Source organism: Pistacia vera, unplaced genomic scaffold (assembly GCF_008641045.1).
Source record: "Pistacia vera cultivar Batoury unplaced genomic scaffold, PisVer_v2 Contig574, whole genome shotgun sequence".
NCBI classification, from domain to species: domain Eukaryota; kingdom Viridiplantae; phylum Streptophyta; class Magnoliopsida; order Sapindales; family Anacardiaceae; genus Pistacia; species Pistacia vera.
Genome location: NW_022196417.1, coordinates 50,825 through 64,027, shown reverse-complemented (window position 1 = coordinate 64,027; position 13,203 = coordinate 50,825). Strand labels below are relative to the sequence as shown.

General features: G+C 33.3%; 2 protein-coding genes across 4 annotated transcripts; one reads left to right on the top strand and one right to left on the bottom strand.

The window, feature by feature from the left end:
• The first annotated feature begins 438 nt into the window (after positions 1-438).
• LOC116109174 (probable pyruvate, phosphate dikinase regulatory protein, chloroplastic) lies at positions 439-2,268 on the top strand. The gene is made up of 3 exons (XM_031395398.1): positions 439-893; positions 1,263-1,902; positions 2,015-2,268. Exons 1-3 carry the CDS (start codon positions 459-461, stop codon positions 2,116-2,118), a joined length of 1,179 nt encoding a protein of 392 aa, XP_031251258.1. The 5' UTR covers positions 439-458; the 3' UTR covers positions 2,119-2,268.
• Positions 2,269-3,690: 1,422 nt separating this feature from the next.
• LOC116109175 lies at positions 3,691-6,826 on the bottom strand. 3 transcript variants are annotated; one of them, XM_031395401.1, is made up of 6 exons: positions 6,650-6,826; positions 6,232-6,359; positions 5,903-6,061; positions 5,474-5,576; positions 4,530-4,714; positions 3,691-4,414 (listed from the first exon to the last, which is right to left on the bottom strand). In XM_031395401.1, the coding sequence occupies exons 2-6, from the start codon at positions 6,256-6,258 to the stop codon at positions 4,358-4,360; spliced, it is 531 nt and encodes a 176-aa protein (XP_031251261.1). In that variant the 5' UTR covers positions 6,259-6,359; positions 6,650-6,826; the 3' UTR covers positions 3,691-4,357. The 3 variants fall into 3 exon arrangements, with proteins under 3 accessions (XP_031251261.1, XP_031251260.1, XP_031251259.1); XM_031395400.1 differs by having other exon boundaries at positions 3,903-4,414; positions 4,507-4,714; positions 6,232-6,375; XM_031395399.1 differs by having other exon boundaries at positions 3,903-4,414; positions 4,507-4,714.
• Between the last annotated feature and the right edge of the window lie 6,377 nt (positions 6,827-13,203).

The window sequence follows — 13,203 nt, the reverse complement described above, 5'->3', positions numbered from 1 at the left end:
GCCATACAGTGTCTAAGGAAGGGATTTCAGTAGATCCGAGTAAGTTGCAGGCAATCCTTGAGTGGCAGAGGCCGAAGACAGTAAAAGAGATTAGAAGTTTCCATTTTGTTGAAGGGTTCGCCCAGTTGGCGAAACCATTAACAGCGCTTATGAAACAGAAGACTCCTTTTGTATGGTCAAAAGCCTGTGAGGAATTTTTCCAAGAGTTAAAGAAGAGGTTAACGACAGCTCCAGTGTTAGTGTTACCACAGGAGGGTGTAGATTATGATATTTATACAGATGCCTATTTGCAAGGACTTGGGGCAGTGTTAATGCAGTTACTATCTTTTGAGTAACTTTCGTTAATTGGAGAGGGTGTAAGGTTTTCGGAAACAACAAATCCTATTATTTTAAATCATATAAAATCAAGTTACCAATAGAGTCCCATTTCAGAAAAGAAATAAAAATAAAAATAAGAAATGATAGTTTGTTTAAGCTCCTCCAACCTCCCAAAACTCCATTCCTCACCAACCTCTTCCAACCAAACCACTCCCGAGCCTCACTCCGAACCGAAGCCTCAGAAACTGAAGACTACGAGTAGCCCTCAGCTGAACCACTGGTCCAGAGCTCGCGCCATCCGCTCCGGCCGCAAATTGGACCGACCGGGCCACCGGTCCACCAATACAGTTGTTGAAGGGAACTCTCCTGTTCATCTTCAACTCAATGATGGGGCTTCTTTAGAGCGTGAAAAAATAAGTGACGGCCACGATGTCGTGGAGGCGGCGAAGTCCATTTACATGGTCTCTGACGGCACTGGATGGACGGCGGAACACTCCGTTAACGCTGCTTTGGGCCAATTCGAGCACTGTTTGGTTGATCGGGGATGCGCTGTAAATACACATCTCTTCTCAGGGGTATGATTGTCTTTATAATTTGTGTTAAACTTTTAAATAATGTTTATGGTTAACATGGTTTGAATATTTGTTAGTTAATTTTAATTTTCAATTTATTTTTTAATGGAGTAAACATATTTGAAATTTTGTTTGTTAGTTTAATTGCGTACTTGCTAAATTTAATGTCCATTATTCATGTACATTAATCCAATAAATTGCATCAAAATTATAATAAAAAATATGGACGTTCTTGGTCCTGTGTATGAAGATATGAGATATGTTAACGTTAATGTTGTAAATTTTGCTTTAAAGAAAAATACAAGTTCATTTTACTTAACTCATTGAGATATTATTGGTGAAATAGTGAAAATAAAATTTCAAACTTGTCAGATTGAAGATCTAGAGCAGTTAATGGAGATAGTAAAGCAAGCAGCTAAGGAAGGAGCAATGCTTGTTTACACTTTAGCTGATCCTTCCATGGCAGAGTCTGCGAAGAAGGCCTGCGAGATTTGGGGAATACCGTTCACTGACATATTGGGTCCAATTACAGAGGCAATTGCATCCCATCTTGGTGTTTCACCGTCTGGCCTTCCACGTGGAGCTCCTGGCCGGAATGTTCCTCTTAGTGAGGAGTACTTTCGACGGATTGAAGCAATTGAGTTTACCATTAAGCAAGATGATGGAGCATTGCCTCAAAACTTGAAGAAGGCTGACATTGTTCTAGTGGGTGTTTCTCGTACTGGGAAAACTCCACTATCCATTTATTTGGCACAGAAAGGATACAAAGTGGCAAACGTACCAATTGTGATGGGTGTGGACTTGCCAAAGAGTCTTTTTGAGGTTGATCCAGAAAAAGTTTTTGGTTTGACTATAAATCCATTGGTTTTGCAGACAATTAGAAAAGCAAGAGCCAAGAGTCTGGGGTTTAGTGAAGCAACAAGGAGTAATTATTCTGAGATGGATCATGTTAGGGAGGAACTGGAATTTGCCAGGAGCATTTTTGCACAGAATCCTGTTTGGCCTGTTACTGGTGAGGGGAATCGATTTTCATATCTAGTTGCTTGGCTTTGAGAAAGTTCAGTTTTCTGCTTATTGAATCTTTGTTTCATATGGTTACTTATATTTCCTATTTGTGATTGTAGAAGTGACAGGCAAAGCAATTGAAGAAACTGCTGCAGTTATACTGAGACTCTATCATGACCGGAAAAACAGGTGCTCAATGCCACGAATCGCAAAGCGCTACTAGAAAGGGTAAAATTCATGTTCTCAAAACTGCTTAAATGTGGATGTGAAATATTAGTGAGCCTATATCAGATTGTATAATAGATTGTAAATTCAATAGAAATATAGTGGAACATAGCGAAGGAGTATGCTTTATTAATTTTCTTTTCAATCACTAACATTTTATCCCTTTCCCTTTCTTATCAACAATACGGCTTTCTTGTGATTTTTATCAAGCAAAAGGATAAATTACTCAGCTAATAGTCATCAATGTTAGTAGATACTTGTTTAACTTTTTAGCAGTATGAATCTTCTGAATTATTTGGTAGAAAGTTGGTACTTGTCTATATCATCAATCATAATTAATATTTGAAGCTTCATCATCTCGATTCTAATCATTTAATTTCTAGAAAACTATCCTAGCATTTGTGTAATTGTGGGTAGTTGGTGCTTTTTCTTTACTCTGTTTCATTTGATCTTTTATCCTCTTCGTTTGTATGTGTCGATAGGTGGGGTTGGCGGGCATGTGGACAAGTAATTATTTCAAATTATTTGTTTCACTGAGTTATGAACCTATTTTTTCTTAGTTGGATTTCCTACCTCTAACTTGAGGTCTGTGACAGAAACCTTTAGATTTTCCATTGAGCTGCACCTAAAAGGTTGCCTGAATTCTGCTTGAATTTCATTCCAATAAAATGATTAGCAGTGTTGTTACATTTTATTTTTAGGTAATGCAACTGTTAGTTTTGCTCGAGGAAAACCACTCAAAGGATTGCAGTGACATTTCAATTATGTAGGGTGCTAGAACGGGTGCCTAATTAAATTTTGGTGATTAAATAAGTTGAGAAGAGCAGAAGATTGATACAGATCCACTTAGAAATATATATGTGTACCTATATTTTGGTCATGCTGGGGTCCAATTCTGTTTTCGAGTCTGTACAATATCATAATTTTGTAGCTTTGCATTTTTAAGGAAAAATTGAATTCTTAGTTTAATTTTCAGTTCGAAGACTTGTCAGGGTAGGTTTCATTGTCAAGGCTCTTGGTGTACCTATTTTGCTCAGGGTAGTAGGTTCAATAACACTGACTTGGAAATTTTTTGGTATTATGGTGCAAGTCAATGGAGTGGGCTTCTGATGTTATTGGTTGAAAATTTGATTTTAAAGATGCCATCAGGATCAGTTTTTTCAGTTCACTCATTATTGTGCTTGACTCTTTCGTTCAATGCTCCTTTAGAGCTTGAGGGAAAAACAAAAAAACAAAAAACTTTTGCATATGCCCCCCACTTTTCAGTCAAAGAAACTGGTTGAGGAAGTATAGTTATGAAATAAATAACCACTAGTCTATGATCATATTTTACTAGTTTATATGTAAATTAATTTTCTGAATGTGCACAATGGATTCAAGTATGACACATTTGTATGATTAAAAGAGACAAGTTTTGGTCCATTTCTTGAATATTGCACACTAACATCATATGCTATGGTATCAGTTTACTGATGTATTAAGAGAACTAGCAATCAATCATTGAATTGGGAATTTACTTCAAAGTTACTTCACCAACTTCCATCTTTGAGTAAACACCCAGTCTATTATATGGTCAACAAAATAACTTCTTTTATTCCTCCAAGCTATTCTAGGACTAAAAAGTTTAAAGTGCGCATGCTTGTGCGCGCGCGCACACACACACACAAATACTTTATTTCCAGAAAATCTTTTGCTTGTACTCCTTCCTTATTTTACATGAAGCCCACAAACAAAAAGGGTCCACTGAAGGTATGGAAAAGAAAAATGAAAAATAGTATAAAATAAGCAAAAGTAACTTTCTGATCCTCCAATAAGTTGTGTAAAGACTTACAAGAAAGCATCATCATGTATTGTTTTCTGATCTCTCCAATAATAATAACATTTAAATATACAAGATTCCCTTCCTTTGTCATAGTGCAGTATAACTCTGTCTTCATCTCTAAAATTTTAACAAGGGCCTTCAGAAATTGCACTCTGCTGAGCCTTTAGGCCGCGCTAGTGGAGTTGTTAGCTTTTTGCCGTCCTCAAGTATATCTTCTTTTTTCTATCTTTTTATTGTTCACTTTGCCGCTAACTTCATCGAAAGAAGACGACTCTTTATATAAAAAGGACCTCCACCTTGAACCAATCACATTCATGTCTGTCTGTCTGACTTACATTCAACTCCATTGTAAGGTCACTAGATATTCAAAATCGTCAAGTCTGCTTAGTACTAATCAAGAGTAATTTCATCCGCATTATACTTGCTCATCGAAAGGGTGAAGTATATCAGCAACATTGTCCCCATGCTCGACCTGTCATCAATTTAAGCAAAATTAATAATGTAGCAGATTAAATATCATTATAATAATTTATTTACTTTAGAGAAGTTTCATTATAGACCTACAAGGTGGCAAAAAAGAGAAGAACCCTTTTGGGATCAAGGACCCATAAAGAAGAAGAGCGCTTGAAACTGTTTCTCCTAACAGCGCATCTGCCGCTATCAGGGGTGGTGGTGATAATGTTGCCGGTAGTGATGGTGATCTGATGATGAACTTGAGGGTTGATTGGATAATCTGTGGCCACCACCGTCGGCTTTTCAGGCATGCTTGACCCTACACAATTTGTAACATTTTGTTCAATCTTTCACCAAATATGCATATAGAAAGAACGCTTTGCTACTATATTCATCACGAAGTTACCATTCATCAACAAATGGCACATGCCTCCCAACAAAGAGGGTCCACACAACCGATGGATACTCTTCAACTGTACTTCCACCAAACTAAATTACACAGAAGTTTGGTAACATTTCACTTTCACAACCACAGAATTACTAACTTCAAGTTACTCTGTATTACAAAGTGCAAATGATTATATATGCTAACAAATCTTCAACTTCCCAATAAATAACTCAATATTACTTTGAAGTTAAGAGCATTCTAGTCAAGGGCGAAAAGAGTCAGTAAACTAATTCATTAATAATTGTACTTTAAATAAGATTAAATCTCTAGCGACGTGGCGATGAGGTAGATACAGGTTGGTTATGAATATTTGTAATTTGGCATATTCAAATTGCAAACCCAACGAATATGTCCACTATTGTTCTGTAGCATCACGTTCGAAGTTGGGACCAACGGTTCCTAAAGAGTCAAACAAAACGACGAGTGGAGTTCCCAGAAACTACCAAGTTTATCACTATACTTGAAAGGTCTAAATTTGTATCTAATCACACTAGTTTCTTATAAACTCCGTCACAAGAGAGACAATATTTATTTTTCCTGGTGAATTATCCTTGACGGAATCGACAGCAACAACAAAAACGTTGATAACAACAATATAATAACTTTAATTGTCTTGAAATGGAATCTTACCTCTGGGAGATGAAGCAATTATAGTATCATTAGCATAATTATTATTGGAATTAGTTTTCTTCTCGCCACGCTGAACCCCTCTTTTGGAGTGGTTTCTCTGCAACTTTTTCCATAAATGAACTTATGTCAAAACCATCATCATCCCGTAAAGCAAGGGCTTAAAAAATCTTTTTAGAATTTTAAAATATAATTAGAAACAGAAGAAAGAGAGAGAAAGCAGATAAGAATACTTCAGAAAGACATTGGATTGCAATGACTGCAAAGCCTGTAACGTCTTATGTCAAAAAAAATCATGTCTTCAGTTTCAAGAATGCCATGATTAATTGAAAATCAAACAATAAAAATGAACAGAAAGAATTTATGCAGCACAGAATGTTTGCGTTTAACTTCCACCAAAAACAGTATAAGAAAAACAAAGAAGAAACTTACTGTGATTCTTGAATTTGCACTGATTTCTTTGTCGGCTCCCTCATTGAAGGTCTCCATGTCAACTACGAAACTATCAGATTTCTTTGCGGTACTGTACTGAAACCTGTTTAGAGTATCAGATAGCGAGGTCTTTTCTGGTACCGTGCTTTCTTCCATAACCTTGAAAGATTTTGCAGAGAGAGTCATTTATTGAGAAAATAAATGATATAAAAAAATATATATTAAAATATCAGAATCCAATAGAACAGTTAATGAGAAAATAAAAGATTTACACAATTACAAACAAAGCAACTAATATTATACTGAAAACCCAGAAAACTGATGCTCACCAACTTTGGATTGTCCGCCATTTCCATCGCTTTTCCAAGGAAAGAATAACAAAGAAAACGAGGGACAAAGAAAGTGGGTATTGAGCGTCAAAGATAGCGTACCGAATGGGGCAATTGCTATAAACAACCTGATTGGGGAAAATACTGAAGAGGTCAATAAGTCAAAACTTGAAGATTTAAACATGAATAAAGAATTATAAATGGAACACATCTCGTGAGAATTTTGTTGAGAAAAGTTAAAGAGAAAGACTTGTAAAATAAAAAAATCAATATATGCCCAAAATTCTTCAACAAGCCCACAACCAATACAATATAAACGATAAAAACGAAGAAAATTTTCATTAAAAAGGAATCAAAAACATGTTGGTAATAGTATTTTGTCATATGAAACACAGCAGATGAACTGACTTGCAACTACCTTATAATAATGTTGTATGGTTGATTTCGATGAAGAAGACGAGTCAACAACCACTGTAAGGAGGAGGAAGAAGAAAATAATAATCTGATCGCTTTGTAATTGTAAAGAAGAGAAAATAGTACTTGGAATGGAATAGCTCAGAAAACTGAGTTGTTTTATGAGCTGTGATTGTTGTTTATGTATATCATCGTAACATTAAATAGAAAAACTGAAAAAAAATTATAATCTGGAGAGTGGAAATTGCGTGGGGTGGGGACTATGGTAAGCCGCTATACCCTTCGGTTTGAAGAAATCCAAATTGTATTTTCTCTAATTAGGCCATTGAATTAATAGAAATAAGTTATAAGAATATTAATTAAAATATCATTTCAAGTTTGAAATAAATTAAATAATCATAAAATTTGAAACTCTTTACTAAATGATCGTTAGCTTAAGCGATGTAAACTTATCTATAAACTTATCGCTTAAACTATTTAATATATCTCTTAAGTGATATGTATTAAATCGTTTAAGTGATAAAATTTATGGTTATTTAATTTATTCTAAAACTTGAGAAATTTTTTAATAGTCTATCCCAATTTTGTAATATTTAAAAGTAAAATGGTTTTTAATATATATAATTCCTAAAAAATCAGCTTATTTAAGCTATATAATCCATTATAATAGTTTGGTTATTGAATGGAAAGATAGTATATATATTAGTATTGAGTATACTAGTCTTACAAAGAGGCATATAAAAAGTTAAATCCAACCCTTGAAATAAGGGAAAAAGAGAGAGAGAAAGAGGCAATCATGAATTTTAAATACTAGATTTGACTCTTTGTATGGCTCTTTGTATGATTCTTTGTAAGGCTAGTATTACTCATTAGTATTAAGGCCAATTTCGGATTCCTGTCTTTCAACTTAAATCATTTATTTTGAAGCTAAATGAGAAGATTTAGCGAGTTTAATAAATTTTATTCCTAAAAACTTTTTATGCTTTTCATAATAACTATACTCGTGTTTAGTAAATTTGATTTTAAAAGTATTGTTTCATATATCATGATAAATAAAAATACATACACTTCATTTTATAAAATGTTTCTTTAATATTATCAATTTAAAATTTAAGACCACTATTTTAAAAACAAGAAGAAAATATTCAATGGTCACTTAATTAAAACCCATTTCGTTCAATAACTAAAATACCCTTTATATTATAAATTATTTACTTTCCATAAAGATGAAAAATTAGTGTTGAAAAAGCTTTTTTTTGCTAAAAAAAAAAAAAGTTCACACTTGCTTCTTTATTTATATTCTAAAAAATATACAACATTTTTATAATTAAAAAAAGAAAAAAAAGATAAGAAATATAAATAAGACCGACAAGACTTAAGTGACTATATAAACCTTATGAGTATACATCTCAAAAAAAAAAAAAAAAAAAAAAAAAAAAAAAAAAAAATTCCAAAACAAGAGTTGACTACTTTTTAGTTTTAGATTTTTTTTCTATTTTTTTTTATTTTTTTTACTTTTTTGAATTTGTTTGGCCTTTTGTTTAAATCCATGGCAAATTATTAATTGCTATTTGTTTTTATGCAACCACATGATACACACTATTGCCAATCCAACCCTACTGTCGCTATCTTTAACAGAATTGGTCTGTCCTGTTAAATACTTTTTTCATTGAGTTTCAGAAATAACCAAGTCAGGATTTTGATTCAGCGGGGGCAAATCAAAGTTGGAGGTTGAAAAAAAAAAAAATTCAAAACTAAGAAAACTGGTGGCACAAAGATTTAACTACTTTTATAGAAGAAAGGAGGCTTTTGTTACAAATACAAAATAGAAGGGGATTAATGAATTTTCCAATATCAATGGGGGCATGAACCAGGAGGTGAAGAGTAATTTGACACTTTTTATTTCCTTCTATAGTTCGGGGAAAAAAAATGCTTTTATAGTATTGCAATGATAATGTTGATTTATACCATACAATAAGTCACTGTATTTGTGCAACTTAAAAGGCATCACTAGCCACTCATAAAGCCCCTCTTTAGTTTTGAAAGCAATTTTCTACTCATCTATTGCCTTGATTTATATTTTCATCGCACTCGCTTCTTAAATCCATCTTTGAAAATAATTTAGCACCATATAATTGCTCTAACATGTGTTGGATTGTTGAAATTAGAAATTTGCACTTCACTGTTATTTTGTTGATAACACTGTTATCAACACAAACGTCTTAGCTTCTATCGTTCATAGGCATTTACAATGCGGGATTGCATTGTGAAATATTTGATGAATTCATAAAATTAAAAAAATCATAAAAATATAAAGTGTAACTTTATTAAATCTATGCTTCTAATTTAAGAATAGTATTTTTTGGAAATTTAGATTTTCTAACTTTAAAGAGAAAAAAATATACTTTTCCACCTAAATCAGTAAGAAAATAATGTAATTTGACTAAAATAAACATTGGGATGAAAATAGTTTTTAACTTGGACTTCTTATTAAAAAAAAAAAAAAAAAGATAAAAAAAATTCACACTCTTAAAAACGACAATACCCAATTAAGGTCCCCCAAACTAGGCCGAATTCAAAGCATTATTTTAGCTTTTACAAGTCTTATTGAACATTATCACCTGCCACACCATGACCCACCAAACACTGTCCTATGGAGTGGCTTAGATTTATTGATCCCGGATAAAATAGAAAAAAAATTTGGGCTTCAATCATGAATATATGTAGTTCCCTTACACTTTGTGCATCGTAATTGCATATCAATGAGAATGCTCGAGATTGAACGAAATAGAGGCAACAATAGGAATAAAATATAATAGTAAAACAAATTAAATAGTAAATAAAGAAAATAAAACACGCGATTTACCCTGGTTCACCCAATGTGGGCTACGTCCAGCTGAGTCAATATTATTGCAATATGTCTCACCTCTCTCGTTTACAATGAATGAATTGCCCTATGATTTATTATCACACCTATACAAGAGAAAAATATGTTTATATACTAGGTTTAAGAGACTAAACCTAGTTTCATAAGGATTCCTATTCCTAAGCCAAACCCAATAAGGAATTAGTAACTTAAACGAAATCCTACAGTGGTTATACATGGAAAAACCCAAAACCGCCTACGGGCTCAGGGGTGCTGCCCTCGCGACCCCCGCCCGCTCATCGAGGAGCGAGGCACCCGCTCGCTGACCGGACAGCTGAACCCCCGAGTGCGTTTACGTTACCCATTAATGCTGAAGTAGTCGACAACTCCAACAGAGGTCACACTCTCAATTGGTTTCACTGACAACATATGGAACACGTCATCATCTATTATTGTAATAACGATTGTCATTTGCCTTTACGAAGGGTGGTTTTTTGAAATACTGTGCATGGATCTTTAGTTAGGGTAGACTTGTGATGATAAAGTATGTTAGAGCCTTCAGAAGCGGTAGGTTTATGGTAAAGTATCCAGAGCCTTAAGAAATGGTAAACTTATCCTGGGGTACGCTAGAGCCTTTGATTAGGGTGTATGCTATTTTCCTAACAATGGTAGATTGGTAGGCAAAGGCGCAAAGCCTTTGGTTAAACTATTTTTGGGTTTGAGTTCTAAAATGAGTCTTCTTGAAATTGTAATTTCGATTCAAAATCTAGATTGGGTCTCAAATGATCTTATGGAACTTCTCTCGTAAAAATGGGCATCAAGACTTGTAAATATATGTTCTTACACCAATGAACAAATCAAAATAATGCTTTAAGTGCCAATGGTAATAGGTGTAATGGTTAGTGTTGGAGTCCCACATTGACTAGGCACGCTCAAGCCTATTGGGTTATAAAAGGAGGTAATCCTCCCATTCAACAAGGCCTTATTGGGTGAGGAGTCAGACCCACCTCAAATTCTAACGTGGTATCAGAGCACAGGTTCAGTTGAGCTGAGCGTTTGACCAACGAATGAGGAGTTAGAGCCAGTAACTACCTCGAATAACAGGCATGACTCAACATATGGTATTGACTGTGAGGTGAAGTGTTAGAGTCTCACATCGGCTAGGCACGTTCAACCCTATTAGGTTATAAGAGGGGGTAATCCTTCCATTCAACAAGACCTTATTGAGTGAGGAGTCAGACCCATCTCAAATTCTAATAGTTAAAGTTTCTAATTTTCGTAAATCATTTAAAATGAAATGAGGATTTTTTGTTAATTCAAAGGGAGGATTTTTTGTTTTTGTTTTTGGGTAATATACAGGTAGATCAATCATCAACTTCTATCTTGAATAGACCAATCATCAGCCAATTTAAACTTAGCTCCTATGGTTCATTGTTAGATTTATTTATTCAAAGAGAAGATTATTATAAACTTTAGAGGTAATCATCGAACTTTACAAAATTTTGGAAGGATATTATAAAGGGTTTATTAAATCGCTGAGGCTTCCCATTATGTACTTAAATCCCCTAGGATATAAAAAATACAGCAGTATTAGTCTTACAAAGAATCCTACAAAGGAGACATACAAAGATAACATCCACCCTTCATCTTCATCATCTCTCTCTCTCTCTCTCTTTCTCTTTTTCCGTTTTTTCTTTGTTTTTTTCTTTACTTTATTAACTTTCTTTGTAGGCTTCTTTATAAGGATAGACTTATTCTAAAAAATAACCCTAAATCCCTTTGGTTTTCAAGGAAAAAAAAATTCCTAAAAAACTTTTTCTTTTTCAAAAGGACAATAAAACAAAATAAACTTGCCCAATCGCCACCACCCGTTTCCCCTCTTCCTGCCAAGTCCAACATCCACCTTCCGCATGAATCCTAGCAGCCGGCCAGCCACCCCTAACTTCCTTCCCAAAATGCATCAAAACAACAATTCAACCCAAAACACAATCACTTAAATCAACAATAACTTTACCCAAAAACAACTAGCAAAAGATTCAAAGAAAATAAGGAATCTACGCAACAAGCATGGAAATTGATGTTGGTTAGGTTTGGTTAGTGGTTGTGTCGAGCGTTGGCAACGTTGGGCCATCATGAAAATCCTTTGACGCTGGGATGTGCGTCGAGACACATAGTTCTTGATAACGATGCCCCAATGAATAGCCAACATGAATATGTATGTTGGTGTTGGGTTGCATCGACACAAAAATACACTTTTCCAATGATGTTTCTGCGACTATATATATATGTGTGTATGTGTGTGTGTTTTAATGTTTATAAAGTATAATAGGTGACAAATAATATATTTAATATTAAATAACATAGTTAAGGGACAAGGGTAATACGAGTATTTATTACCTTTGCCACATATTTTATAACGTTTTGACGGTTTGAGTATCAAAAGGGGTTTTAGTGTAAGAGGGAAAGTTATGGGGGTTTAGGGAATGAGCCCTTTGTAAATTACCAATAATAATAATAATAATAATAATAATTAATAAATTTAGTATGTCCCACATAATGATATTGTTTAACGTCTGATGGTGATGACTATATGATGTTCAATGATGCTGATTGCTAGCTTCATCATAGTGATAACTCTTTGTTCTATTCTATTTTTTTTTTCTTTTTTGAGAAGAGATTGTTGGCTTTGAAATTCATATGTAAACTGTTTTTGGCTCCATTAGAATATGCTTGCTGATGAAGATAACATCAAGATTGCGTGCAAATCCTGAAATTGTTGGAAATGTACGTCTGGTTAGGGTGAGAAAACAGTAATATTGTTGGTGACATGAGGTTGACCCTTCAGATTATCTATAATCATCCCTTTGCTTTTTAAACAATGCTGTGATAACTTGGCTGACTTCCTTTATGATTTATATGATCATATTATAAATAATTAACTTACCTGACATTATTAAAAGAATAAAAATATTTTTAAATTAATTACTGTATTATAAAGTCAATCATTCATTAGGGTTGATGTGATTATGTAAATATGACATATCTCATCACTCATAATAATCAAATAATTACATATTTCCCTAGTTTATTTTAGTCCTCTTTTTTTTTTTTTTTTAATATATTTGTCTTAAGTAAATGAAAATAAGTATATTAAACATGCCTAATTGAATATTAAAGTAAACGAATATATAGAGAGCAAGAAATTATCATAATAACAATAATAAAATACAAGTTACAGCACGCGTTACAAAATCAATAAATAATTTTAATTTCGTTTTCTTTAATTGAATTCAGCAATAAAAAATAATGAGATTACCTATGACTTTAACAATTATTAAAGAGTTTGTTGATTAATTAATTAATGCAGTGGGTTGGTGTTTTTAATTAAGGAATGGCTATTTAGTGGGATAACATTATCCTCCAATATGAGCCACAGGATTTCCCTAAAATAATAATAATAATGAAGATAATATTATACCTGTAATTAATTAATTAACATTGCCTTTTAATTGAAAAGGATTATGTTAATTATCAGTTATATTTTTTTAATCCTCTAATTATGGTCTCTCTTTGGTATGTTTTGTTGATTATGGCTGTAGTATATGGGTTCATTAAATTAAATACCAAAAATTCCGGTAAAATTAAAATGTTAATTATATATGAATTCTCAGTTAAAAAAAAAAAAATTATTT